The sequence below is a fragment of the Leucoraja erinacea genome, chromosome 3 (assembly GCF_028641065.1).
Source record: "Leucoraja erinacea ecotype New England chromosome 3, Leri_hhj_1, whole genome shotgun sequence".
Taxonomy (NCBI): Eukaryota; Metazoa; Chordata; class Chondrichthyes; order Rajiformes; family Rajidae; genus Leucoraja; species Leucoraja erinaceus.
Genome location: NC_073379.1, coordinates 27,534,701 through 27,561,589, shown reverse-complemented (window position 1 = coordinate 27,561,589; position 26,889 = coordinate 27,534,701). Strand labels below are relative to the sequence as shown.

Below are 26,889 nucleotides of genomic sequence, written 5' to 3'. Positions count from 1 at the left end.
CCAACATCGGGAACATTTTTCCTGCCAAATCCTTTAAGAATTTTATATGTTTCTATAAGGATCCCTCTCATCCTTCTAAATTCCAGTGAATACAAGCCCAGTCGACCCATTCTTTTACCATATGTCAGTATACTTGTTACCATACTTGTTACATCCTCAGAAAATTCCAGAAGATTAGTCAAGCATGATTTCCACTTCATAAATCCATGCTGACTTTGACCGATCCTGTCACTGCTTTCCAAATGCGCTGCTATAACATCTTTAATAATCGACTCAAGCATCTTCCCCACTACCGATGTTGTGTTAACTGGTCTATAATTCCCTGTTTTCTCTATTCCTCCTTTCTTATGAAGTGGAGTTACATTGGCTACCCTCCAGTCCACAGTCAAGAGTCAAGAGTGTTTTATTGTCATATGTCCCAGATGGGATAATGATATTATTACTTGCTGCAGCACAACAGAACATATGTGAATATGTAAACATAGTACATAACAGGGGAAGAGAAAAAAATGAAAAAGTTCAATAAATAACAAATATAGTGCAAATATAGAGTCGAGAGAACATTCAAAATTAATCACCAATGCATCCACGATTTGTAGGGCCACCTCCTTGCGTACTCTGGGATGCAGACCATCAGGCCCTGGGGATTTATCTGCCTTCAGTCCCGACATTTTACCCAACACCATTTCCTGATTAATGTGGATTCCCTTCAGTTCCTCCCTCCCACTAGATCCTCAGTCACCTGGTATTTCTCATTTTTAATCCAGCTCACTTTTGATCCAGATCCCTCCCTCATGAGACCCAAATGGTTATGTTATCTGCCAGGTGGGTAGAATGCCATATTCCTGAATTGTAACAACATTGAAGATAGGTCAAACTAACTTGGGGAATATAATGAACCGTATTTAAGAAGGTTAAGAAAAAACAACAGTCTATATTCTGCCGTTCATGCATGGAGTTTCTGATTGACACCTGCATCACATTAATAGACCAATAAATATAATGTGCTGTCATAATATAATGTCAGTGTTAGGATAGCATTCATATAAGGTCATTTAACCATCACTTTACTGTCAACCAGTGGGCACCCAACCATGTATCATGATGACAGAACAACAGCCTGATCGTTCACATTGGTGTTGCAAAAGCTCCAGACTTGCCAGAGTGGTGAATGCAGTCCAATCTATCCCAGGCTCATATTTCCATGTGGAATTTGGTCCATATCTGACTCCTGGGTGTTGTACTTGGCCACACAGTCATGGGTGTACAAGGAGTAGAGCAGGGACTGAACACACAACCTTGAGAGGCACCATCATTGAAGATCAAGATGGAGGAAATATTATGACCAATCCTAACCCCTTGAGGTCTGCCGGTCAGAAGGTCCAAAAGCCAATTGCAGATGGAGGTCCACGGCCTATGTCCAGAAGTTTAGGATGGAGCTTATTTGGAATCATGGTGTTGAAGGCTCCTGATTTAACTTGATGAATAACATCCTGACATGGGTATTTTTGTTGTAGTGATCCAGGGCTGAATGTAGGGCAAGAGAGACGGCATCTTTCATTGACCTATTTTTCTTGTACACTTTTGTTAGGGGGTCTAGATTGACTGGTAGATGGACACAAATATAGGCCATTCCCATTTTTTGACCAGGTCAAAACAACAGCTAATCTCCAGAGCTGTCTGAAGGGTTCCGTCCTGAAACATCACCTATTCCTTTTCATCAGAGATGCTGCCTGACCCGCTGAGTTACACCAGCATTGTGTGTCTAACCTCCAGAGCAACCTCGACCTCACCCTATCAGTATACTTATTTTGTCCTATCTATCCCTCCTGACAGGTTTCTCAGTTCTGACAAAGGGCCTTTCATCTGCAAACATTAACTCTTCAGCTGCCTGCAATTCTGACAGTTTCCAGCATTTCTGTTTTTATTCCAAGCCATTGATGCTTAATTTAATTTGGCATTAATAACATCCAACTTTTATAACAGGCTGATGTTTGATGCATGGAAGGTGGTTCTAAGAAAATAACTGTAACTATGGATTGATGGATTGCAAAGAAGACTTACCCCGGGAGCAACTGAGTAGGTGCCTTCTGGAGGGAAGGCACAAGGAGGTACTGTATTGACAGGACTGCTGGGTGGTGGTGTGACTATTAAACCAGTAGTGCTGATGTGGACCTGTTAATGAAGAGAGAGTGTGTTTTATATCTGGCTGTAAGTACAACACCGCATCAACAATCAATCATCATTCTTGTCAGCAACACATACAGAGCATGGATCAGATTAGCTTCAATCATACACCATCCTGACTTGGGAATGTATCACTGATCCTTTATCACCACTGTGTCAAAATCCTGGAACTCCCTGCCTGACATTATGGTAGGAGGGCCTTTACCAGAAGAACTGGCCCAGTTCAAGGCTGTGGCTCACCACCTTAGGGTGGCCAATTAATGCTGATCTTACGACCAATGCCCAGATCCCCAAAAGTAAACATGTAAAATAATCAACAGCAACCAGAACATATTAACGAGCTCTTTTCGACATGGGATTATAATGATCAGAACTGTGCATCAAACATGCTATAATATAAAATGAAAGAAGAGCGTTTCCACATTTGAAGAAGATAGAACAGTACAGCACAGGAACAGGTCCAATGGCCCAAGTTTGTGTCAAACGTGATGCCAAGTTAAATTAACCTCATCTGAATGTGATCCATATTCCTTTATTCCCTGCACTTCCATGTGTCGATCTAAAAGCTTCTTCAATGCCACAATCATATCTGTTTCCGCCTCCACCCATGGCAATGCGTTTCAGGCCCCCACTACTCTCTGTACAAAAAAGAAAACTTGCCCCACACATCTCCGTTAAACTTTCCACCTCTCACCTTATAGCTATGCCCTCTAGTGTTGAACATTTGCACCCGGGGATAAAGTTTCTGACTGTCTACCCTATCTAACCCTCTCATAATTTTATATGTGTTTCAAGAGTTGAGAGAAGATTCAAGGAAGCAAGCTGACATGTGATGTGAGGGGATTTGGGAAAGAACATGCTGATTAAAATGAGGATGACTGATGACAGGACCGAGGCCTAAACTGGTCAATCAACAATTAATCAGACAAATGAAGAGTACTCCCAGGTGGATAAAATCCTTGAGAAGCACCGTTATTTGAAAACAGGCACCACTCAATCATTTCTGAAACACCAACCCAGTGGACATTCACAAAGTTGGCTGAACTGCCATTCCCACAATGAAATGCAATCAACCATTAAAATTATACTCCATCTTATTCCTTCCACTCTGGGTGGTTTCTCCAGAACGCACTTGCGAACAGACCAAGGCAGAATACAGACTTTTCAAAGTATCTGCATTATTTTCTAGTTGTTATGCCGTGTACTGTACCAAGATTTTCCAGATGTAAACCTGGGATGTTTCGACTTGACACTGCAGCTCTCTTTACAAGACAAATGACCTCAACAGTAATCCTTGGTAGAATTCAAGCCTCTGTATTTTTGGTTGAAATTGCAATCCTCCCATGGTGATTGCGAGAAATATATTTATTTGGTGTGAAGCAACTCATGGCTTAATCCTTTGTGGAAAACTAGAGCCATTGAGGCCAATTCAAATGTTTTTAAAGTTTTAAATAAGAGCATCAATAGCAAGGATGGCATTCCTTGGCTATCCCAAATTGTTCTTGAAGTGCAGAAGCATGAATGGCCACTTCGAGGAGTCAACAAATTTATTGTGGGTCTGGACAGACACTAAGGCCAGAGATCAATAAAAATGAGAGATCTCTTTCCCTAAAGGAAACATGAAACCAGATGGGCTTTTATGACAATCCAGCAATTTCATGGCATATTTGTTTTAAAATCCAAACTATAATGAACTGAAATTTCTCATTTATCATAGTGCAATTTGAACCCTTGTAAACAGGTCATTAATCTGTTCTAGATTACTAGGACAACAACCATTATGCTACCGACTTCAAAGCATTCATTATTTTTTTATGCACTTTTGCTTCCCTGCAACAATAAAAAGGTAGAATTGTTTTTCAGACCATGGGGACAACACATTGGTATGGCTGTAGCTGCAGCTAAATATAATATATGACTGTCTGAGGAACAACGCTTCCTCTCTAGAATAGCTCAACTGTATTTCAATTGATATATGGATGTAACATTGCAATATCAATGTACCTACTTCCTGACAAATGAAACAAAAACGACATTCCATTTTCTTTGTGGCTTTATAACCAAGATAAATCTTAGGGGAAAATAGGAAGTGGTATGTGAACTTTCTTGAAGTCAGGAACTTTATAAAGAAAATATACATCCACATTTCCTTGGAAGATTTCTATGAAAGTAAAAGTGTGTTGAAAGTGTGAATATTGAAAATGTTTTCAGAATTAACTTGCACACAGCAAAATGATCTGGACTACCTCAAAATAACTCAACCTCAAAATATTCACTGATGACGCCACTGTTGCTGGCTGAATCATGGGTGGTGATTGACGAGTAAGTGTATAGGAGAGAGATAGAACACCTGGAGAGTGGTGCTGCAACAAAAATCCACTGCTCAATGTCAACAAAACCAAAGAATTATTCGTCGACTTCAGAAAGGAGAATTCAGGAAACCATGCACCAGTTTTCATTGGTATCTCGGCCGGGCAGAAATTTAGCAGGATCAAATCCCTGGGCATCAACTTCTCAGATGACCCATCCTGGGATCAGCACATAGATTGAATCGTGAAAAAGGCATGCCAGCACCTCTACTTTCTTAAAAGTTCATAGAGATTTGGCATTGTCTCCGAATACTATAATAAATTTCTACAGATGCACTGTACAATGTATCCTGACTGGTTACATCATGGCTTGGTGTGGTCTTTCCAACACACAGAGATACAATGGGTTGCAGAGAGTGGTGGACTCATTCCAATCATCAAAGGCACAGCCCTCCCCACCATTGAAAGATGCAGCCTAAATATAGTGACACCTTTCATGAAGTATCTCCACCATCTGGGCCGTGACCTCTTCTTACTTCTACCGTCGGTCAGAGACACAGAAGTCTGAAGTCCCACACCGTCAGGTTCAGGAAAAGCTACTTTCCTACAACTATCAGGTTCTTAAACCAACCTGCACAACCTAACCTTATCGCAACAACCAACCACCTCTTGCACCACGCACCTGTTTCACTAATTGTTTGTTTTTTGCACTAATGTCTTTTTTTTGTTTTTATGCAGTCTTTTTCTTTTCTCTGCCTCGTAGAATTTATGTATAATTTATGTTTTTGGATGTTGTCCAAGTCTATGTGCAAGTAATGTTGCTACAAACAACCTCATTGTATTTGTACATATGCCAAAAAACTGAACTTGACAGTGGTTTCCCCACAATAGAAATGCTAATACTTGTCATAAATATTGCCTTCAAAATCAAAATTGATTTCCTAATTTATAAAGCACTGTATTAATTTTGCATTATAAATGAGAAAAACAATGACTCACAATGATTTTGTGCCATTTATAATAAATCTTTTAAGAACAGTATATCCAACCTGCATTCATCATTACAATTTGAAACCAAAAAGCAAAGTCAAAAATGGCAGAAATCCAACTTCATGAGGACCCAAGTATTATCAAAATCCAGTGGCTACTATTTCATCTGACGGGGAGGCGAAAATACATTTAGAGGGAACTAATGCAACGTGAGGGAGAAAGAAACTGAAGATCTTGTTGATGGAGATGGCAGACAATTCATGAGATAGGAAATACCAACATGGTGTTGATGGGCTGAATGGCCGGTATCAATGCCCTCGACTCTATACAAAGCATCTCAATAATACAGCTATCTGAAAGCAATTTCAAAATATTTCTTACATTGAACACTATATCTGGATCTACACGTATTTCACACGGACTATCCAAAAGTAAATTGATCACTCAACAACAACTGACAGCAAAAGATATCTTTAACGAAAAAAATCCCAAGGTAAGAACATGAGCACTTCAGACATTTCATACCTCGCCACATAGAAAATATTAGGATAGATGACCAGAAGCACCATTAAACGCTGCTGCTGATGGAACCTTCAGTCACCTGAGCCTCTGCACCTGCACCTCCTTTTGTCCAAAATACTTTGTAGTCTGCTTATTAATATCCTTTTACAATTCTAATATGGTTAACAGTGTCACTTTAATTTCATTTGAAAGATCAAAAGATAGCGAGGAAGGCCTTTCTTACGATCTATTTAGACAGCTGACAGTTCCTTCATTATAACATTCAATTATTTTATACAATTCCAAATGCTTTGCTCCATTTCACACATTGGCAATAGTCCAAAATGTAACCTTCATCCATTTAAATCTGTGCACTCGCATTGTTTAATTAGAAGTGGCTTTCTGTGCCACATTTATCTTTTCTGTACGGTTGACTTTTTTTGGCATCTTGTGACGGCTAAAATGTCATATAAAGATTCATGGATGCACGGCCAAGCGGACCTTGAGCTACAAGGTTGAAGAGGTAGAGTTAAGAACATCTTGAAAGAGAAAAGATAGTTTCAGGAAGGAATTCCACACCAAAAAACAATTGTCAAATAATCAACGGCTGGGAAGCTCAAAAATCAAGAACAGGACCACCTACTTCAGAAGATGATGGAGATGGATATTGGGGCAAAGTTAAGGAGACATTTCAAATTCAGAGCAGTCAATGCTCATAAATGCAGTGCAATTAAACCCCTTGTTCTCAAGATTGTAGTGCAATCTGAAATAGTGCAAATAATATTGAAGTACAAAACAGATGAATGAGGTAGAGTTGAGAGTATGTTCATTGTTGACTGAGGTGACAAGGAGGCATATGATCTGTAAAATTAATTAGGACAGTGAAACTAGTTTCAGAACTAGGGTGGGGGAGGGATAGACAGAGAGGGAAAGCAAAGGCTACTTGAACTTAGAGAACTTATATTAGAGGAAATGTAATTGAAACATACTGGAACTGGATGATGTATTCCTGTTCCTATTTCTTATTTTCTAATGATGGAATACTCGTCATTTGCCTGGGAAGGTATAGTTACCGTTCTCACAGATAAAGCAACTCTCCTTATATCACCACTACATCTGAAGTTAATACACATGACTGCCATTCATCAGACACTAGTGCACTGTGATCTGCATGATGCTCTGAAGCGTTAGCAAAACTTCAAAAGTGCCATGTCTCAATGCAGCTTCCATCACCAAAAATAGCAAAAGCAACCAGGCTACATGAACTCTGTCACCATTCTGCAATTTTCTACCTGTTGCCACCACGATAAGGTCATCCCCACATAGATGATAGCAGGATGGCGAGCAGACAGTTCAACATTCCACGTAATGAGGCATGGCTTCTGAAAGCAGCATTGCCAGCATCAAACACATCAAGAAATATTTCTAAAGTTAGACATAAAGTGCTGCAGTAACTTAGCAGGTCAGGCAGCATCTCTGGAGAAACAAGGATGCGTGACGTTTCGGGTCGGAAGGGTCCTGACAAAATATTTTCTCCAGAGATGTCGCCTAACCCGCTGAGTTACTCCAGCACCCTGTGTCTAGCTTTGGTATAAATTACACCTCCGATTCTTTGTTTCTACAAGAAATATTTCTTACTGGATGCCTCAGTTAAACAAAAGAGTTCAATACTTAAACTGGTGCGATCTATTCAATATCATTTACCTTTCCCATAGCTATTTTCCATAATTGTCAGCAGGGGCAAATACAATGGAAGTCATTGTTTACACTGGCAATCAAAGCATGCTGAGAACATGAGTATATAAATAATTTATGTGGTGGGTACCTGGAACGCACTGCCATGTGTTGCGGTGAAGACAGATACAATAGTCATGTTTAAGAGGCTTTCAGGTAGGCCCCTGCATGGGCTGTGAATGGAACGGTATGGATAATGAGCGGGCAGATGGGGTTAGTTTAACTTGGCATCATGTTCGGTACAGACACTGTGGGTCAAAAGGTCTGTTCCTGTGTTGTATTGTTCTATGATCTATGTATTTTAGAATTGCAACCAATCTTCAAAATCCCAGAAACACAAATCTGTACATAACAAGATCTGTGTGAGAAAAGAAAGCTTAGAGCCGACTTAATAGAGAGATTCCAAATGATGAGAGATTTTGATTGAGTTGACAAGCTCCCACTGTGGGCCGAAGGGCCGTTTCCTGTGTTGTACTTTTCCATGTTTTATGTTCTAATGATGAACCTAAGATTTCACAGGCATTGCAAAGACTCAAGATTACAGTGAGAAAATAGAAAAAGCAATGTGGTAGAAAAATATGACAAGAAAAGAAAGTTTGCAGCCTGCTGTAAACAGTTACATCACAAAAACACACAGCACTAAAGGAAGATATTCAATCTGATGTGGCTTTGAAAGAAGTTCTAATTACTCTCATACGGTCTACTCTTTCCCCCAGGGGCCTTCATACACAATTACACTATAATTTGATTGTATATTTTAAAGTTTAAGATTGTAGCAGTTCCATTTAGTATCCAGTAATACTGGAGTTAACGGGTGATGTTTCAGGTCGAGATCCTCGACCCAAAATGTCACCCATTCCTTCTCTCAAGAGATGCTGCCTGTTCTTCTTAGTTACTCCAGCTTTGGTTTAAACCAGCGTCTGCACTTCCTTCCTACACAATAGTAGAGTTGATACTAGTTACCTGGTAACAAATGTCTGCAGAAGGGTTCCGACCCGAAATGTCACCTATTCTTTTTCTTCAGAGATACTGCCAGACCTGCTGAGTTACTTCAACATTTTGTGTCTACCTTCATAATCTTACAGTTTAGTTCATTTTAGTCTATTATTGTCACGTGTACCAAGGTACAACTAAAAGCTGTTTTGTTGCGTGCTGCTCAGTCAGTGAAAAGACTACAGGATTACAATCAAGCCGTCCACAGTGTACAGATACAGGATAAAGTTCATAAGTTGTAGAAGCAGAATTAGGCCATTCGGCCCATCAAATTTACTCTGCCATTCAATAATGGTTGATCTATCTTTCCCTCTCAACCCCATTCTTCTGCCTTCTCTCCATAACCCCTAATACCCTTACTAATCAAGAACGTGTCAATCACCACCTTAAAAATATCCATTGGTAGCCCCCACAGGCAATAAATTCCAGATTCACCACCCTCAGACTAAAGAAATTCCTCCACATCTTTCTAAAGATACGTCCTTTGATTCTGAGGCTGTGCCCTAGACTCTCCCACTAGTGGGAAAATCCTCTCCATATCCACTCAATCCAGACCTTCCACTATTCAGTAAGTTTCAATGAGTTCCCCCTCATTCTTCTAAACTCCATCGAGTACAAGCCCAGTGCCGTCAAATGCTCAAGACGGCGATGCATTAGTGCAAGATAACGTTGAGTTACCTGAGAAGGAGCACTGCAGGAGAGTCCACCCAACTCACTAATGCGAGCGGCAGCAGTCGGGTTACTGGAGCTTATCAGGACAGGGGGGCTGATCTCCATGGAGTGGCGGTTTTGAGACGACTGGGATGCTTTGTTGGACATGGTGAGTGAGGTGAACGAATGCCGTTTTTTGGTGTTCTTCTTGGTGATGTCTGCGGGCTTCTGGCCAGTGTTGCTCTGAGTTGCCCCCGAGGCATTGCTGCTTCCTTCTCCTGAATCGCCACCTCCTGCCGGGGAGGCTGAAGGTTTGTCCAGCTGAATCAACTGCTTTGCTGTTGAGTTGAACTGGAAATACAAAAACAAAAAAAATATTCCCAAACTTCAGAAAAATAAAAATCTGCCTATCCATTTATAGTATCCCACACCCCTGCGGTTATAAATGAATTAATTTATACATGAAAGAACAATTAACAACAAAACTCCTGTTAATTTCTTTAAAACTACCATCTGTGCTGAATATCTTTGAAATGAATAGATGAAAGTCAGTGCTCAGCTTTATTTTGTTTTAACTGCAGTCTGAATTAATTGGAAACCCTTTCTGCTACTTTGCAGTATCACTATGAGCAATATTAACTAAAGTTGGTGCTATTAACGCTTCTGCAGCTTCCCACACCAGAATGATAATGACATTTGCGCAACATTTTTTAATGCTGTAACACTGAATTAGCACACAAATGTTGTGAACTAACATGCAGGATGAGTTTTTGGTTGAGCATTTTGACATAACTCACCAAGCAACACTATTTGATAAATATACACCTATGCCCTGGTGCGCAACAATGCTGCAAACTATTTTCTGCACTCTGTATCTTCCCATTTGCTGGGTACTATCCGATTTACCTCTACCCCATTGCAACGTTGGACTTTGTCTATGGAACTGATGCGCTACAAATGCTTTGAACTATATTCTGCATTCTATCTTCCCTTTTGCTGGGTACTGTCTGATTCACCTCTATCCACCCAATGGTGGATGTTGGACTTTGTCAATGGAACTAGTGAACTACAATGCTCAGAACAATATTCTGCACTGTGTTTCTTCCCCTTTGCTCTACCTATTGTACTAGAGTTTGACCTGATTTTATTCATGTATAGTATTATCTGATCGGATAGCATGCAAAACAAACCTTTCCCTTGTACCTCAGTACAGCTGACAATAATAAACCTAATGTGTAGGAAGGAACCGCAAATGCTGGTTTATACCAAAGATAGACACAAAAAGCTGGAGTAACTCAGCGGGTCAGGCAGCATCTTTGGAGAAAAGGAATAGATGATGTTTCAGGTCGAGACCCTTCTTCAGACTTAAGCCTATGCACCTAATGAAAGTAAAATAATACATGTATGGATACAAAAGGTAGATTATTTTAATATTTGTGATGGCAATCGTTTTTACAGGAGCTGGTTGAACCAGATGAGGTGGGAGCAAGCAGGTCAAAGGAAGTGTGTGCGCGTGTTTGTGCGCGTGCGTCAGGGAGGTTTGTTGGGGAGAGGGGAGTGGAATGTAGTAGGTTAAGGATCCGGGACATATTGTGCCTGACCAAGGGACAGAAGGGGGAGGAAGAGGTAAAGAAATGTATGGCAGGTAGCAGGATAAGCAATCCCAACTTTTGGATGATTAAGCTATCTCAGAGTATGTTAAAAGTTGAATTTGGAACTAAGTGCTGAGCATACTATCCATTAATCCATTAGTCAGGGTTTAATTCCAGTAAAATAATAATGGCCAGATGATAATTGATTAACAGACATATTAGCCAAGAAACCAACAGCATTCATCTGCTCTCCTTTAGAATAATGCTGTCAGGTGTTCTGGTGTTCACTCATGAGGGAAAATGAAGACTTTGTTTAAGGTGTGTACTGAAGATGACAATTCAGACAATTCCCTCTGCCACATGGAGCATTTGTCCAGCTTTAATGGTCATTTGAGCCCACAAAGTTTCTTCCTTCAGAACAGGACCCACAGAAATTCCAAGCCAAATTTGAATTATGATTCAGAGATGACAGGAGCATTAACAATGAAGATTTTAGGTGGCGCTCGAATTTGCAATGGTGGAAGTGCTGAAGGACAAAGGCATAAAGATCGAACCAGATAAATGAACCAAATTAAGGAACAGTTGTCAAACTCGTACTTTATCACAAAGTTAATATAGTTACATCCCCCAACGCTGAATAATTCATGCTTGAAAATGCATTTGACTGAATATAAAGTAGATAAAGCTATGTTTCAATGAACTGAATTTAATAAGTACTTGGCTGCCCTACTTTTACTGCTGTCGTGACTGTGGTCCCAAGCAGACAGGAATAACATGAATCAAGTCACATGCTGACTGGTGTGATGCACAGAAACAAGCTCATCCCAGCTGTCTCACATGATCTGCGTTAACCCCCAACTGAAGTCTGAATGCCAGCTCTTGTAGTGGTGTGACTGAGAAAAATGCAAAAAGCTGCTGCAGTAAAAGTTCTACTTGGTAAGACAAACAGACTCCTCACCACAAGCGACAGTACAGTGGCGCAGCAGGGGTGAAATCCAAGGTTTCCTTTTTGGAACATATTTACCTTGTACCCTTTGAATTTCCATCTTGAATGTTCCCATTATGCCAAGATTGATGCACATTTAAACAGTTCTTTCCTGTCCACCTTTGCTAAATAACTAAAGTTGGCCTTAACTCAAATAAACTCACTGACCCTCCGCTTCCAAACCCTTGATCCCGCCACCTAGATCTCATTGACTCCTGAGCTCATGAAGTCCTGACCCCCAACACACAATCCTACCCCACCCTTTAGGGTGGCACAGTGGCACAGCTACTGCTGCACAGAGCCAGAGACCTTTATTCGATGCTGACCTCGGATGGACAGTCTCCCTGTGACTGCATGGGTTTTGGCCCGAAGACATGTGGGTTTGTCGGATAATTGGCTACTGTAAATTGGCCCCAATGTAGATGAAAAAGTGGGATAACATAGAAGTCGTGTGAACAAGTGATCGATGGTCTGCGTAGACTCGGTGAGCCTAATGGGCTGAGTCCTTGCTGTATCTCTAAACTAAACTGAACTAAAGCCTCGAACCATTTTAGTACCTTGACAAAGAATCAAATCCTTCATTTTACGGTTTAAGATGCAAACGGAATATTTACTAATGGACGTCCTAGCTACCGAAAAAAACACTTACCTCAACATATGAAATGGGGAATATTCCTATCTTGTCTCCCAACATTCCTTCAGCCCAGTTTTCATCCACTCTGCGTATCACTGTCAAGATATCATCCTGAAGTGAGAGAAAGTTGCTAGTTTACCACGAAAACCAACAATCCTTTTTTCACAAAATAAATAAAATCTATCACAAAGCTGCACATTGCACGACAAGTATGGGGCAGCATTTTATAACACATGAAACTTACAGCTCACGGTCTGTTTTCCCAGGGTAGAGGATTCTAAAACTAGAGGGCATAAGCTTAAGGTGAGAGATTTAAGTGGAACCCTGGGGGTACCTTTTTCACTCAGAGGGTAGTCCATATCTGGAAACAGCTGCCAGAGGAAGCGATTGAAGCAGTTACAATTATAAATTTTCAAAGACATTTGCACAGATATATGGATAGGATGGGTTTAGTACATTATGGGCAAAATACAGGCCAATGGGACTACCCAATATGCCAAATTGGTCAGCACGGACAAGGTGGGCAATAGGGTCTGTTTTCATGTTGTACAGTTAGTTGAAGATGTCAGTCCATCGCACAGAACAGACTTTCTACCATTGAATCCATCCACACTTCACGTTGCCTGGGAAAAGCAACCAACACAATCAAAGACTTGTCCCACCCAGTCATTTCTTCTTCTCCACTCCCGTTGGGCAGAAGATACAGATGTATAAAAGCATGCACCACCAGACTTTTTATTTCCCCATCTGTTATCAGGCTTCTGAATGCCCCTTCCATAAGCAAGGGTACAGTGCAATTCCACCCTATTGTAGATGCTGGACTTTGCCTATGGAACTGATAAGCTACAATGTTGAGAACTATATTTTGCACTCTCCATCTTTCCCTTTGCTCGATCTACTGAACTTGAGTTTAACGATTGCATAAAATTTACGGTATATCTGATCTATTTGGATGGCATGCAAAATAACCTTTTCACTGTACCTTTGTGCACGTGACAATACTAAACCTAAACCTAGGACTCCATGACTCAAGTAAAATGCAGGATTGATCAACTATTTTGTTTGCTATCTAGTGATAGGCATTAGAATAGACGAGGCACAATTCCATTTAGATGATGCAACAAACTAGGATCAGTGGAAATAGAAAAGGAGGCTCTCACCTTTGAGAAAGGTAAGCAGTCTTTGTCTGCCTCCTTGTCTTTCACTTCAAAGTCATAAAGTGCTTTGCACTGTGGCGGAGGCTGAGGTAACGATTTAATGATCTGAACAAAATTGGTGGGGAAAAATCCATGGACACCATTGACTTCCCCATGATACCAATTCTCATCCACTTGTCTTCGTAGGATAATAACGTCACCTTTATTGAACTTGAGATCACCAGGCTCCTTTCCTTCATAGTTGTAGAGAGCTTTGGCACACGGTAGTTGAGGTATACCCTGCAATAAATAAGGCAAATCGTGTTTAGGGTTTGTTGAAGGAAAATCCTCTTTAACTATCTCAATTATTTTTTTTAATGAGATAACAGAATGGGTCAAAAGGAAATGCAATTGGATGTGGTATTTTCAAAAGAATGGACCATCAAGATGGTGGATCTTGATGAGGGCTGTGGAATAAATGATCTGTAAAAGCAATTTGAAGTAGTGAAAGATGGTTTCTTGGACTGCGAAATATCCACAAGTGATTTTTTTTCCAGAGGTCAGTAATGGACTATTTTTCTTGATGTATGTTCATGACTTGCACTTAGGTGGAAGATAAAATCCAACATACCTCTGAAATTTTCAGATAAAATACAATAATTTCATGATTTCAGCCATAGTGAGCGATTTATTAATTGTAATTAATTTATTAGCCTAGTATGTAAACATACAAGGAATTTGATTGGCCAACAGTCATACAAAAAAGCAACAAGATACATAACCACATAAAAATTAAACATAAACTTCAACAGCCACAATGGCGTATGAGAAACCCTGGAGCATAACCCATAAGCGGAGACCCACAGCCATCAGTTCAATGTCCGGGCCACACACACGCTCCTTCACCGTGATGTGACCAGAGTTGTACCAACCGCTGTCACTCTCTCTGCATTCTCTCTGTCCGCCCGAACAGTCAGAAAGCCGTCCACACTCGCACTAGATTCCGAGATGTCCTCATGGAGCGACGTCCCTGCAAAACACTGAGATCACTGCACTCCCTCAGAGTCCTCACCAGTGCAGGCAGCACGTCCATCTTGTTTTTACGGCAACCTCACAGTCAGGGCGATCATAGCTCCCGCAGTCGGCGACGGAAGCTCCCGCATCAGGGCGATAGAAGCTACCACGATCGGGGCAGTCGAAGCTCCTACGGTTGGAGCTCCCGCAGTCGATCCCTAACAAAGGGACCACCAGCTCCATGATGTTAAAGCCGCAGTGCAGACGGAAATATGATGAAAAAGTCGCATCCCCGTCAAGAAAAGAGATAAAAAAGGTTTCCCCCAACCCTCACATAATACAAAACTAAAAGTAAACTAGGTGTGTACAGCCTAAAGTTGTAGATCAAAGGTAGACATCCTGGCCAGGACAGCATCAGTTACTGGGTGGATGGATTTGATGCCCCCAGGGAAAAGCCTCAGTGGGCAGTCATTCATGATGTGTGGGATGGTCTGGTCCGGATGTCCACAGTCGCAAGCAGGAATGTCTGTCATCCCCCACTTATGCTGGTGATGGGCTGTTCTTGCATGAAGGGTGCGGATTCTGTTCAGGGTTAGTCATTGCTTGCGATGGAGGCCAAAACAGGGTAGTTTTACTGTGGGGTCTATGATGACCTCTCCGTTGTTGGTGTTGGCATCTTTCCAGGCTCTGCCCCACTCAGTCTTAGAGTCAAAGTCTTCCAGGGATTTAACGGAAGAACAGAAGGGTTCAGGTGCATGTTGGGCAGATTGTTCAAGTCAGCATGGATGGGAAGATCAGGGTTAGCCTCGATGGTGCACCAATCTTTCAACATCCTCTCCCTTCTGCGTATACTGGGAGGGGCGATATGAGAGAGGACAGGGAGCCACTGCAAAAGTGTTGACTTAAGCGTCCCTGTGATGACCCGCATTGTAGAGTTAACGACAGTGTCAACTCGTTTGGTGTGGCAGCTATTAGCCCAAGCTGTTGAGCAAAACCCACTGTTGAGTAGACTAGGGCTAAACTTGCGGTACAGAGGGTGTGTGCATTGGATCCCCAGCTGTTGCCTGCAAGTTTCCTGATGATGTTGACCCTTGCTTTCAGTAACATACAAGTAAACACAGACCAAAACAGCAAAAGATGAAAAAGCCAAGGCAAGCTGTTGGCGAGGCAGCCATGTCCGGCGCCACCCGGTGGTCAGATTTACACCTCCTTCTCAAGTTCACGTTTATTGTCACATGCATCAATTGGTACAGTGAAATTTGAGTTACCATACAGCCATACGAATAAAAAGAACACAATACACAAAAGAGTTTGACATAAACATCCACGATAGCAGAATCAAAGTTTCCCACTGTGATGAAAGGCAATAAAGTGGCCAAACCTTTGCCCACTTTCCAAGTTAATCTAGATCCTGCCATAACCTTCTTTACTGCCCATCAATTTTGGTGTAATCTGCTAACTTACTAATCATGCTACCTTCATTCTTATCCAATTTGTTGATATATATGCCAAAGGGACCCAGTACCAATAACTGCAGTGTACCGAAGAAAGTTCTGGAGTAACGTTTCGGGTCGAGACCCTTCTTCAGACGCTCTCGACCCAAAATGTCACCCATTCCTTCTCTCCAGAGATGCTACCTGTCCCGCTCAGTTACTCCACCAGCACTCTTTGTCTATCTTTGGTTTAAACCAGCATCTGCAGTTCCTTCCTACACATCTACGGTGCACCGTTGGGCCCAGGCCTCCAATCTGAATAACAATCTACCACCCAGACTCCTTCTACCCAGCTAATCACAAGAAAATATTTTGTTTCATCTAACCTTAGTTTGCCTTGCTAAGTTTTCCTTGAAAACTTCAATAATGTCAGTCCCAAACCTTCTAAATTAGATGAAACCAATTTTATGTTGAGGGACCTCTCAAAATGTAATCCTTGTTCTTCAATTTTCTAAACGCTTGGAGCTTTCAAATAAGTTTCGGACTCCAGTGTTCAAATGGCAATGTGGATAATAATGCATGAATAATGGCAGATATCTGAACGTGATAAATGTTTTTCTCTTGCATTTTATTCCATGGCCTCTCTATATTGCAAATAAATGACAGCTACCATTTGGAAAATAAGTATTTTGTGCTACTTCAGATTTTTTCACAGCCTTCAATCAGAGGAAGCTGAAACTTGTGCATGTCAGCATGATTTATAAGTAGGAAACACACTAAATTGCAAATGTAAAAAGGATAGCTGGAAGCAAATGCAAGTTATGTAGCCCAGATTGATCTGCTTAAATCAGAAAATCTGAAACCTGTGTGTTGGAATGAATACTTGCTAAATACACACAGAGCTAACAAATATTAACAGATGTAAAAACACATTGATATTAATGTAACCTGCTTTTTTTTAAATGAAATTAGTACTAATGGGACTTTGACAAAGGTTTTGTAAAAAAAACTAAAATTGGAGGAAAAAGAAGCCCTTCACAAAACTGCCACCTTAACAGCAATAAAGGCTTGCTGGAGAAACATTTGCATATTGTTGGAAAACTGAGAACAAATCACAAATCATGCAAATGTATTATTGTTTTATATTCAAACTGCTTATAAGCAAATGTGATTATTTTCTTGGCATGAGGCTTATAGGAGGGTGGTGTTGGGCAGTTTTAAATGTGAAGCCAGATGGAAAGAATAACCTCAAACAGAACAAAAATAAATGTTTATTTACCAGCCTTAACAAAAACAAATTACTTCTCTGACCCAACCACCTAGAAATTGCCCCTCACATCTCGTTTAAACGTCACTCCTGTCACCTTAAACTATGTCCTCTCATATTTGATAATTCCAATCTCGCAAAACGGTTCTGGTGTCTACCCTATCTATCCCTTTTATAATTTTATACATTATTTTTCCACTATCAATTAGAGAGTAGACCATCAATGTAGTAGTGTTCACAGGCGCCTCTATCATTATTAACCTTGACCTGACATCAAACCACTACCTCCCAAAAAATATATAATTAAAATGTGACATTTTATTTAAAAAGGTACTTTGTGGAATATGAAAATATTATTAGTCCATTTTTAATTGACAAGTGCAAATAGCACTGAACTATTTTTTTTTAACAACAGTATTTCATAAAAACGAAATCACCAACTCCATCATCACTAAGAGGAAACATTGCCTCTTTTTACAATCCTATTAAACTGATGCCGAAAACCACAAAGAAATCTGCAGAAATCTTATAAACCTTATAGTTCAAGGCAAACAATGTGAGCAGCTGCAAAAGTCTCAAATCCTTGGGGACTACTTGAGGGAATAAAAAAGCAATTTGGGCAACACTAATAGAGGATTGCTGAAAGTCTTTACAACTCAATTTATTGTCGAGGTGCTGTGTGTGTGTGTGTGTGTGTGTGTGTGCGCTGGCTATTTATTGGTAGACTATACGAAGAGATAAAAGTTCCCATAATGCACATGGGATCAGTCAGTCGTGGGGGGGGGGGGGGGGGGGGGGGGGGGGGGCAGCACCTTAGGTTTCCAGCCATTTTGCCCAACATCTACTTCACAACTATTACCCACAGCACCTGAGCCGTGGCGACGGCTGGAACAGTCCTTAATGGCCAGCTGCAGCTGGGACTTGAAAATACCTGTAGTATCAAAACATGACGGCTCTTGCATGTGGCCTCAATTGGGTGTTTCTATGGATTCTGATCTTAATCTGGGATTGTATTTATCTATGGCAATAACCTTACTGATCTGTATGCAAAAAAAGGAATTTGGGATTGCCATTGGGAAGAAGGTATCTTCAGGAGTGGGAAAACTGTGACCTCCACTACACTACAAACACCAACTAATCTACGAAATATCTTGGTTGTACCAGGAACTTTGGGCTTTTGTTTTGCACTAATAACGTTTTTTTTAATTTATTGATTTTCTTTGTTTATTATGTTCCTGATGCGTACCATGTTTACAAGACCTGTTACACTGCTGAAAAAAAGCCTTTAATTGTTCAGTTTTTGGTACATATGACAATCAAGCACTCTTGACTTGATCTAACATCTGCATAGGTTGAACAGTTGGAAGCGTCAGGTATTTGCCAAGAGGCTTTTGCAAGATGGCAGCACAATCACACTGCAAATGTATGAGCTGATCAGAGATAATTTTAGAACACTATTCAATAATAGATCTAAAGAAAGTGATAAATAGCACTTTGTTTAAAGCAAGAATCGCTGCTGGAGATACCATTAAATAACAGTGTCAGCTATGGTAATATTAAAGGAAGTACACGATAAAGGAAGTACACGATAAGACTTCACACTGATAACAACACTAGATCAAAATAACCTCATTAATTTAAAAACTTTTTTTTTTAAACCTCATGGTAGATGTATAACCAGAAACAAAAGTCTTGACTGCAGTCCATCACAACTTGCATGCTGGAGGATAGAGTAGATAGTCACCTTCATCATCAGACAAATGAGTGGAAGCAATGGAAAGTGGATTTTTTGTGTCAAGTTTATGGTGGCGGTCAAAGTTGAACAAAAAAGATGATACTGCGACTACTTGGGCTTCAAGGCAGATAAGGATTCAGAACAAATTGCACCTTTGGAGATCTGAAGGAATCATTAACCTGCAACAAGATGGTCCATGGAACAGGAAATGACCAGATTGAGGGAGCGCCCATTGACAGAAACGAGGAAGTCGCGTTAATTCCCATAGCTGACTAAAACTGAGTTGATGAGTTGGGCAGCAGAGTCACAGAAGGAGAAAAAGCAACAATAAAGTGCAGAAATATTGTGGCCATCTGTATGAATTGTAGAAGAAATGCCCAGCAGACGAAGCACGCAGAAGAATGTAGTGGGGTAAAGCCATTCATGGTGTCACACAAGGTCTATCAGACATCTGAGGGAGAATATGGTGAGTCCTGTAAAGTCCTGTAAATTGAAATAGAACATGTGAACAGAGTAGAGATGGGGAAATACTCATACAGTTTGTTAATGCTACAGGCATGGAAGGTACGAGTGGTATAATTCTGGAGCGTGGTGTGAAATGTAATCTGATTACCAAATTTGCAAGGAAGTTTGAAGAGTCAAGACAAGAACTAAGGACATTCTGCGACTGTGACATGTTTGTGGTGGTATCATGTTTGTGGCACATCAGATGAAAAATGCAAAGATTGTTAATATTACAATACAGACATGGGTTTTACTTTGCAAACTGTTCACTAATCCTTGGTACATCGACACAGTAACACAGCATCTCTGGAGGAAAAGAATACGGTGATGGTTCAGGTCGGGACCCTTCTTCGGTCTGAACACCCACCCGCTCCCTGAACCTCTGAGTTACTCCAGCACTTTGTGTCCATCTTTGGTATAAACCAGCATCTGTGTAGGAGGAGTAGGAGGAGTAGGAGCAAACTTTGGCAACTTGCAAAGAAGCAGTGGAAAGGTCTGATCAACTTGAGTCGCGGTTGGTGAACTATTTCCCTCAATAACCAAAGTTGTGCCCACAATCAAAGATAGAGCTATATTACATAGCAGCTGAACTTATATTGGGGTAAGAGTTAAAAGTGTAAGATTGTTGGAATACAGGCACAGTGGCAGAGCTGGTAGAGCAGCTGCCTCACAACTCCAGAAACTCGGGTTCGATGCTTATCTGCGTGGATATTCACATTCTTCCTATGACTACGTGGGTTTCCTCCCACATCCCATAGACGAGCGGGTTTGTAAGTTAATCGGCTTCTGTAAATTGCCGCTAGTGTGTAGGGAGCAGATGAGAAACAAGCGTGAATGGCCGATAGATGGATGGCGTGGACTCAGTGGGCCGAAGGGCTTGTTTCCATGCTGTACCTTTAAACTAAAAGGATAACTATGGAGAGAATAGTTGTCTGAAGAAAGGTCCTAACCTAAAACATCATCTGTCCATTTAACTCCACAGATGCATTGAATTACTCAGAATTTAGTGTTTTGCTCAAGATTCCAGCATCTGCTGTTCATTGTATCTCCATTGAAACAGGCGATCGATGGTCAGTGTGGACTCAGTTGACTGAAGGCCCCGTTTCCATGCTGTATCTATAAACTATCTCTAAACATAAGCTAGAGTTATATTTGGTAGCACTAGCTATCATATAACCTATTTAGCTTATTTTATAGTTTCTTCTAATAGCATGTTTTTTAGCGTTTTACATTTTATTAGTTGTAACGTTCCATAGTTTCAATAAAAAGGGTTGTGCTACACTTGAGTCATGACTAGGATTAACCAACTGGACAGCTTCAAGGTGAAATACCGATAATAAGACTTTGAACACGTTAACTGAAAACATAGCAGCAAACTCTTTCGCAGCCAAGTCCAAAAACTATCTGTTGACAGTCAATTCTTACTTTTTGAACTTTCTTAAATAGATAACCTTCAGGCAACCTTTTTTTGAAGCCAGCGTTTTCAAGCCAAAGGTTAAGTCTGGCAGACACACTGTCCAGCTGAGGTTGTAACGGCCAAGGACCACAACGTTTTGTGAAAGGGTTTGCGGCTAAATGGGAATAAATGCACTATCACCACAACCCAACAGACAGAAAATGCTGTAAAAACAGCTGTCACTTCTGAGAAAGGCAAAAGGAGCACACAAACAGAACTTGGCCAATGTCAGGGATCAGTACTAGCAGAACCCAGGATGACACTGCCAGCAGCTGCACAGTTGCCAAAGCCAAAAATTCCAACTGAAATAAGTGAAGAGAGAAATGGAAAAACAATCTTCCTTCGACAAAACAACAGCAGAGATATGATCTCTTAAACTAGCAATGTGGTAAGGACTCCACAGGGCCCATCAAGAGATGACCGCAGCCAACGGACAGTTGTCACAACTGCACGCTGGCGCAACGGTAGAGTTACTGCCTTCCAGCGCCAGAGACCCGGGTTTGATCCTGACCACGGGTGCTGACTGTACAGAGTTTGTACGTTCTCCCCATGACCGTGTGGGTTTTCTCTGGGTGCTCCAGTTTTCTCCCACACCCCAAGGAGATGTACAGGTTTGTAGGTTAATTGGCTTTGTTAAAATTGAAAATTGGCCATAGTGTGTAGGATAGTGCTAGTGCATGGGGATTGCTGGTTGGCGAAGACTCAGCAGGTTGAAGGGCCTGTTTCTGCGCTGGATCTCTAAATTAAACTGTGAGGCAAAAATCAAGGAAAGCATTACATGTATCAGGAATTGAAATGGACTTCTCTGAGGAAAACTGTCAAAGAAGCCTGAGCTTTTGAAATCGATGACAAACTCACAGAGGATGCACCACAAGCCCGTGCCACAGAACAAGGAATATCCCAAGCCAACTGCCATAATTATTTTGCACACATAGACTCATACCGTCTGGAAACAGGCCCTGCGGCTCAACCTACCCACGTCGACCAACTTGGCCCATCTACACTAGTCTCACCTGCCTGCATTTGGCCCACATCTCTCCAAGCCTTTCCTATTCATGTACCTGTCCAAAGGTTTCTTAAACGTTGTGACAGTGCCTGCCTCAACTACCTCCCCTGGCAGCCTGTTCCATATACCTACCAACATTTGTGTAAATAAGTTATCCCTCGGCTTCCTATTAAAATTTTCTTCCCTCACTTTAAACCTATGTCCTCTGATTCTTGATTTCCCTCGTCCGGGCATTAGGGTTGTGCATTCACACTTTCTAATCCTCTCATGAATGACAATCACTGACAACCATGTATGGAACAAGCATTCGCTATTCAAAACACCTCACTGAATTTGTGGAGTAGTTACGCTTTCTTGTTGGTGGATTAGAAACATATTGAAATTTCATGCTGTCAAAATAGCAGTTTATGTTAGGTAGTAATTTAAATGGCATAGACTTCATTGATGTATTAGAACACCAGGAGCAAAGACTCTGCTGCGCTGATTGCTGAAAACAGTACACTTTTAAATATTAGCGTACGAGGGATATGACACTATGAGGGACAACGCAGTAATTGCAAGCATCGTGCGAGTCCAGATCAGAGGTTGCTGCTATGATGGAAAGACCATTAAAGGCTTCTGGGTACCGTAGAAATCTTTCAACATGATTCACAAAAACCATAGCAATATGACAAGATGTACTTTATTTGAATTTAAGAACAACTACTGAGGAAACATAACCAAAGAAAAGGCACTGTTAACATATTAAATTGCCGAATATACTCAGCAGGTCAGGCAGCATCTCAAGCGAGAACTAGGTCAAACCAAAACGTTAACTCCATCTTCACTGTTATTCAATTACTTAGACACCAGACTGAAGAAGGAATTGAACCAAAATGTTGCCTGTCCATGCCCTCCACCGATGCTGCCAGACCCACTGAGTTCCTCCAGCACTGTGCTCTGCTCAAGATTCCAGCATCTGCAGTTCCTTGTGACAGCAGACAAATATTGCCTCGGAGTCATGCAGCACAGAAACAGGCCCTTTAGCCCAACATACTCATGCTGACCAAGATGCCCCATCTACACGTCCCATCTGCCTGTACTTGGCCCATATCCCTCTAAACCTTTCCTATCCAAGAACCTGTACAAATATATTTTAATTGTTGTTATAGTACGTGCCTCAACTAACCCCTCTGGCAGCTCATTCCATACAACCACCACCCTCCATAAACCAGATGGCTTCAGTCACACTTGATGAACGTCTAACGACACTGAGCCGTACTCGCTGAAGTTTTAAAGGATGACGGGGACCTCATTGAATCTTATCGAATAATGAAAGGTCTGGATAGAATGGATGTGGAGAGGAAGTTTCTACTAGTGGGAGAGTCTTGGATCAGAGACCATAATGTCAGAGTAAAAGGACATACCTTTAGAAAGGAGATACGTAGGAATTTCTTTTGTCAGAGGGTGGTGAATCTGTGGAATTGACACAGAAGGCTGTGGAAGCCATGTAATTGGGTATTTTTAAGAGAGATCGGCAGATTCTTAATTAGTGCAGGTGTCAGGGGTTATGGAGAGAAGGCAGGAGAATGGGGAAAAATAGATCAGCCATGATTGAACGGCGGAGTATATTTGATGGGCCAAATGGACTAATTCGGCTTGCATAACTTATCAATTTATGAACGCCAGGTGCCCTAATGCAACCCATTGTGTTTACTACTCAGCTGAAAAATCTCTTGCTCACTTTTCTTTGTGGTCAAGTTTAAATTAAGTGCTCATTTGACTCTGGATATACACAACATAAAACCATCACATTTCCCAAAGAATTGGATCAGTATGTGGAATTATGATATTGCTGACACGAAAACATGGTTGAGTAAATGACAAAACTGGCAGCATCATGTTCCGGACTAAGGAAGTGTCAGACATGATAAATGGTATGCAATAGAAGAGGGAGGGGTGGGGGGGGGGGGGTGTAATTCTGATTAAGGATGATATTGAGGCAGTACATAAGGGATTATCCAACAAAGCCATATGGGGTAGAATTTCAGAACCAGAGAGTGATAGAACTGTACAAACAAGCCCTTTGGACTTCCTTATCCATGTTGATCAAGTGAGCATATTTGGCTAGCCCTATTTGTTTGTATTTATCCTTCCTATCAATATATCTGTCCAAATGAATTTTAAAAGTTGTAATTGTATTCGCTTTTATAGTTTCCTCAGGCAGCCCATTCCAGATACTGACTACCCCCTGGAAGTCCCTCATATATATCTCCCCTGACAATAATCCTATGATCTCTAGATTTAGAATCCTCTAGTCTGGGAAATAGACTGTAAGCGTTCACTTTACCCATGCCACACATGCTTAACAAGATCACCCTACAGCCTCCTATACTCCAAAAGAAAAAAAATCCCGGCCTATCCAATTTCTCCCAAATTCAAGATCCCATGGTGACTTTACTATCCTCTATGTCCTTCCTTTTCACTTATTTTGTACCATGCCGACAAGCATAAATCCTTTCTATATCCTTGAGTGGTCCTGTCTTCTCCTAGTTACCCTCTTTAAAAGAAAAATAATAAAATGCCTTTGGATTCCCTGTAATCTGAGGCCTATGGCCCTTTATGCCCCCCTCTGGCCCTGCCAATTCCTTGCTTGCGTTTTTTTTCTGTACTCTTTATATTTCTCAAAGGCCCTGTCTTATTTTATCTTGCTAAACCATACATATGCTTCCTTTTACTTTCTTACAACCTCTTGTCATCCAATGTTCCCTTACCGTGCCAGTTTATCTCCTCTTTACTGCAATATACTGACCTTGAACTCTGATCAGCAGGCCTTTAAACAACTCCCACATATCTGACATGGACTTGCCCATTAACTGCTGCTCCCAATTTACATTCTGCTAACACTTGCCAAATAATGTTGTAATTTGCCCTCCCCCAATTTAGTACCTTCCTGCAAGGTCTCGTGTGGGTTAATCTGTGATTTATAACTATCTTAAGTTTTGATCAGTTACCAAAATGGTGACCCACGGTGAGCCACTGGTGGCATAGTGACGCAGCAGTAGAGTTGCTGCCTTACAGTGCCAGAAACCCAGGTTCGATCCTGACCATGGATGCTGTCTGTATGAAGTTTGTACATTCTCCCTGTGACTGTGTGGGTTTTCTCCAGCTGCGCCAGTTTCTTTCCACACTCCAAAGAGGTAGGTTAATTTGCTTTGGTAAAAAATGTAAATTTCCCTAATGTGTAGGATAGTGCTGGTGTTCGGTGTAATCGCTGGTCAACATAGACTCGGTGAGCCGAAGGGCCTGTTTCTGCACTGTATCTCTAAACTAAACTAAACCAAACCTTCCCGCCAGGTCTTGTGTGGGTAACTATCTTGACTTTTCATCAGTTAACAAAATGCTCGACCACTGAAAAGCCAGTCACCAGGCCAAGCTTTATTTCCCAATATAAGGTCCAATATGGTTCCTCCTCTAGTTGGGCAATCCACATACTCTTTCAAGGAACACTCTTAAAAATGCCTAAAATTCTGCCCTGTCTAAGCCTGTTGCACTAAGGAGGTTCCAGTCAATATTGGGGAAGTTGAAGTCACCCACTACGAGAACCCTATTGATTTTACAGCTCTCCATAATCCGTCTACTTATCTTTTCTTCCATCTCCCATTGGCTATTAGAAGCGCTATAGTATAACACCAGAATGTTTGCACCTTTCATATTACTGAAAGGCAAATAGATCACCACAAATGTGCTCAGCTGATGGGCCTGAAGTTATTTGACTTTCTTTGACGAATGGCATAGGGACAATTTAATTGATGGAATTATGCTTATTCTGGGTGCTATTCTCAATACTGTCTTGTAATGTGGGGCTAGAATTGCAGCATAACAGAATTTGGGCACTTGCTACCAAGAATTTACAGGATAGAAACAGTCTAAATAGCCCAGAAAATGAATGTCTGTAATTTAGCCCTAGACAAACTTCTACAGGTGCACGATAGAGAGCATTCTGACTGGTTGCATCGTGGCCTGGTTCGGTAACTTGAACGTCCAGGAGCGAAAAAGACTACAAAAAGTTGTGACCACTGCCCAGTCCATCACCGGCTTTGACCTCCCCACCGTCGAATGGATCTATCATAGTCGCTGCCTCAAAAAGGCAGCCAAAATCATCAAGGACCCACACCATCCTGGCCACACACTTATCTCACCACTGCCATCAGGAAGAAGGTACAGGAGCCTGAAGACTGTAACGTCCAGGTTCAGGAACAGCTCCTTCCCCACAGCCATCAGGCTATTAAACACAACGAATAAGCTATGAGCTCTGAACTGCAAAAGACTATATTCTTATTTGGTATTTGCACTATATTTGTTATTTATATAACTTTTTCTTTTTATACCCCATTATATACAATGTTTCCACATTCTAGAGGTCTTTAAAATGATGAGAGGGATAGACAGAGTTGATGTGGACAAGCTTTCCCCTTTGAGAATAGGGAAGATTCAAACAAGAGGACATGACTTTAGAATTAAGGGACAGAAGTTTAGGGGTAATATGAGGGGGAACTTCTTTACGCAGAGAGTGGTGGCGGTGTGGAATGAGCTCCCAGTGGAAGTGGTGGAGGCAGGTTCATTGGTATAATTTAAAAATAAATTGGATAGGCATATGGATGAGAAGGGAATGGAGGGTTATGGTATGAGTGCAGGCAGGTGGGACTAAGGGGAAAAAAAAAATTTGTTCGGCATGGACTTGTAGGGCCGAGATGGCCTGTTTCCGTGCTGTAATTGTTAT

General features: G+C 41.2%; 1 protein-coding gene across 2 annotated transcripts in view; it reads right to left on the bottom strand.

Annotated features, from left to right (window-relative positions):
- sh3rf1 (SH3 domain containing ring finger 1) overlaps nucleotides 1-26,889 on the bottom strand; it is a 166,372-nt gene that overhangs the window by 49,723 nt on the left and 89,760 nt on the right. For both annotated transcript variants that reach the window (XM_055632342.1, XM_055632343.1), the window contains exons 3-6: nucleotides 13,737-14,012; nucleotides 12,592-12,687; nucleotides 9,393-9,716; nucleotides 2,065-2,175 (exon numbers count right to left, since the gene is read on the bottom strand). In XM_055632342.1, coding sequence (XP_055488317.1) covers nucleotides 2,065-2,175; nucleotides 9,393-9,716; nucleotides 12,592-12,687; nucleotides 13,737-14,012 — 807 coding nt within the window. The remainder of the gene's footprint in view (nucleotides 1-2,064; nucleotides 2,176-9,392; nucleotides 9,717-12,591; nucleotides 12,688-13,736; nucleotides 14,013-26,889) is intronic.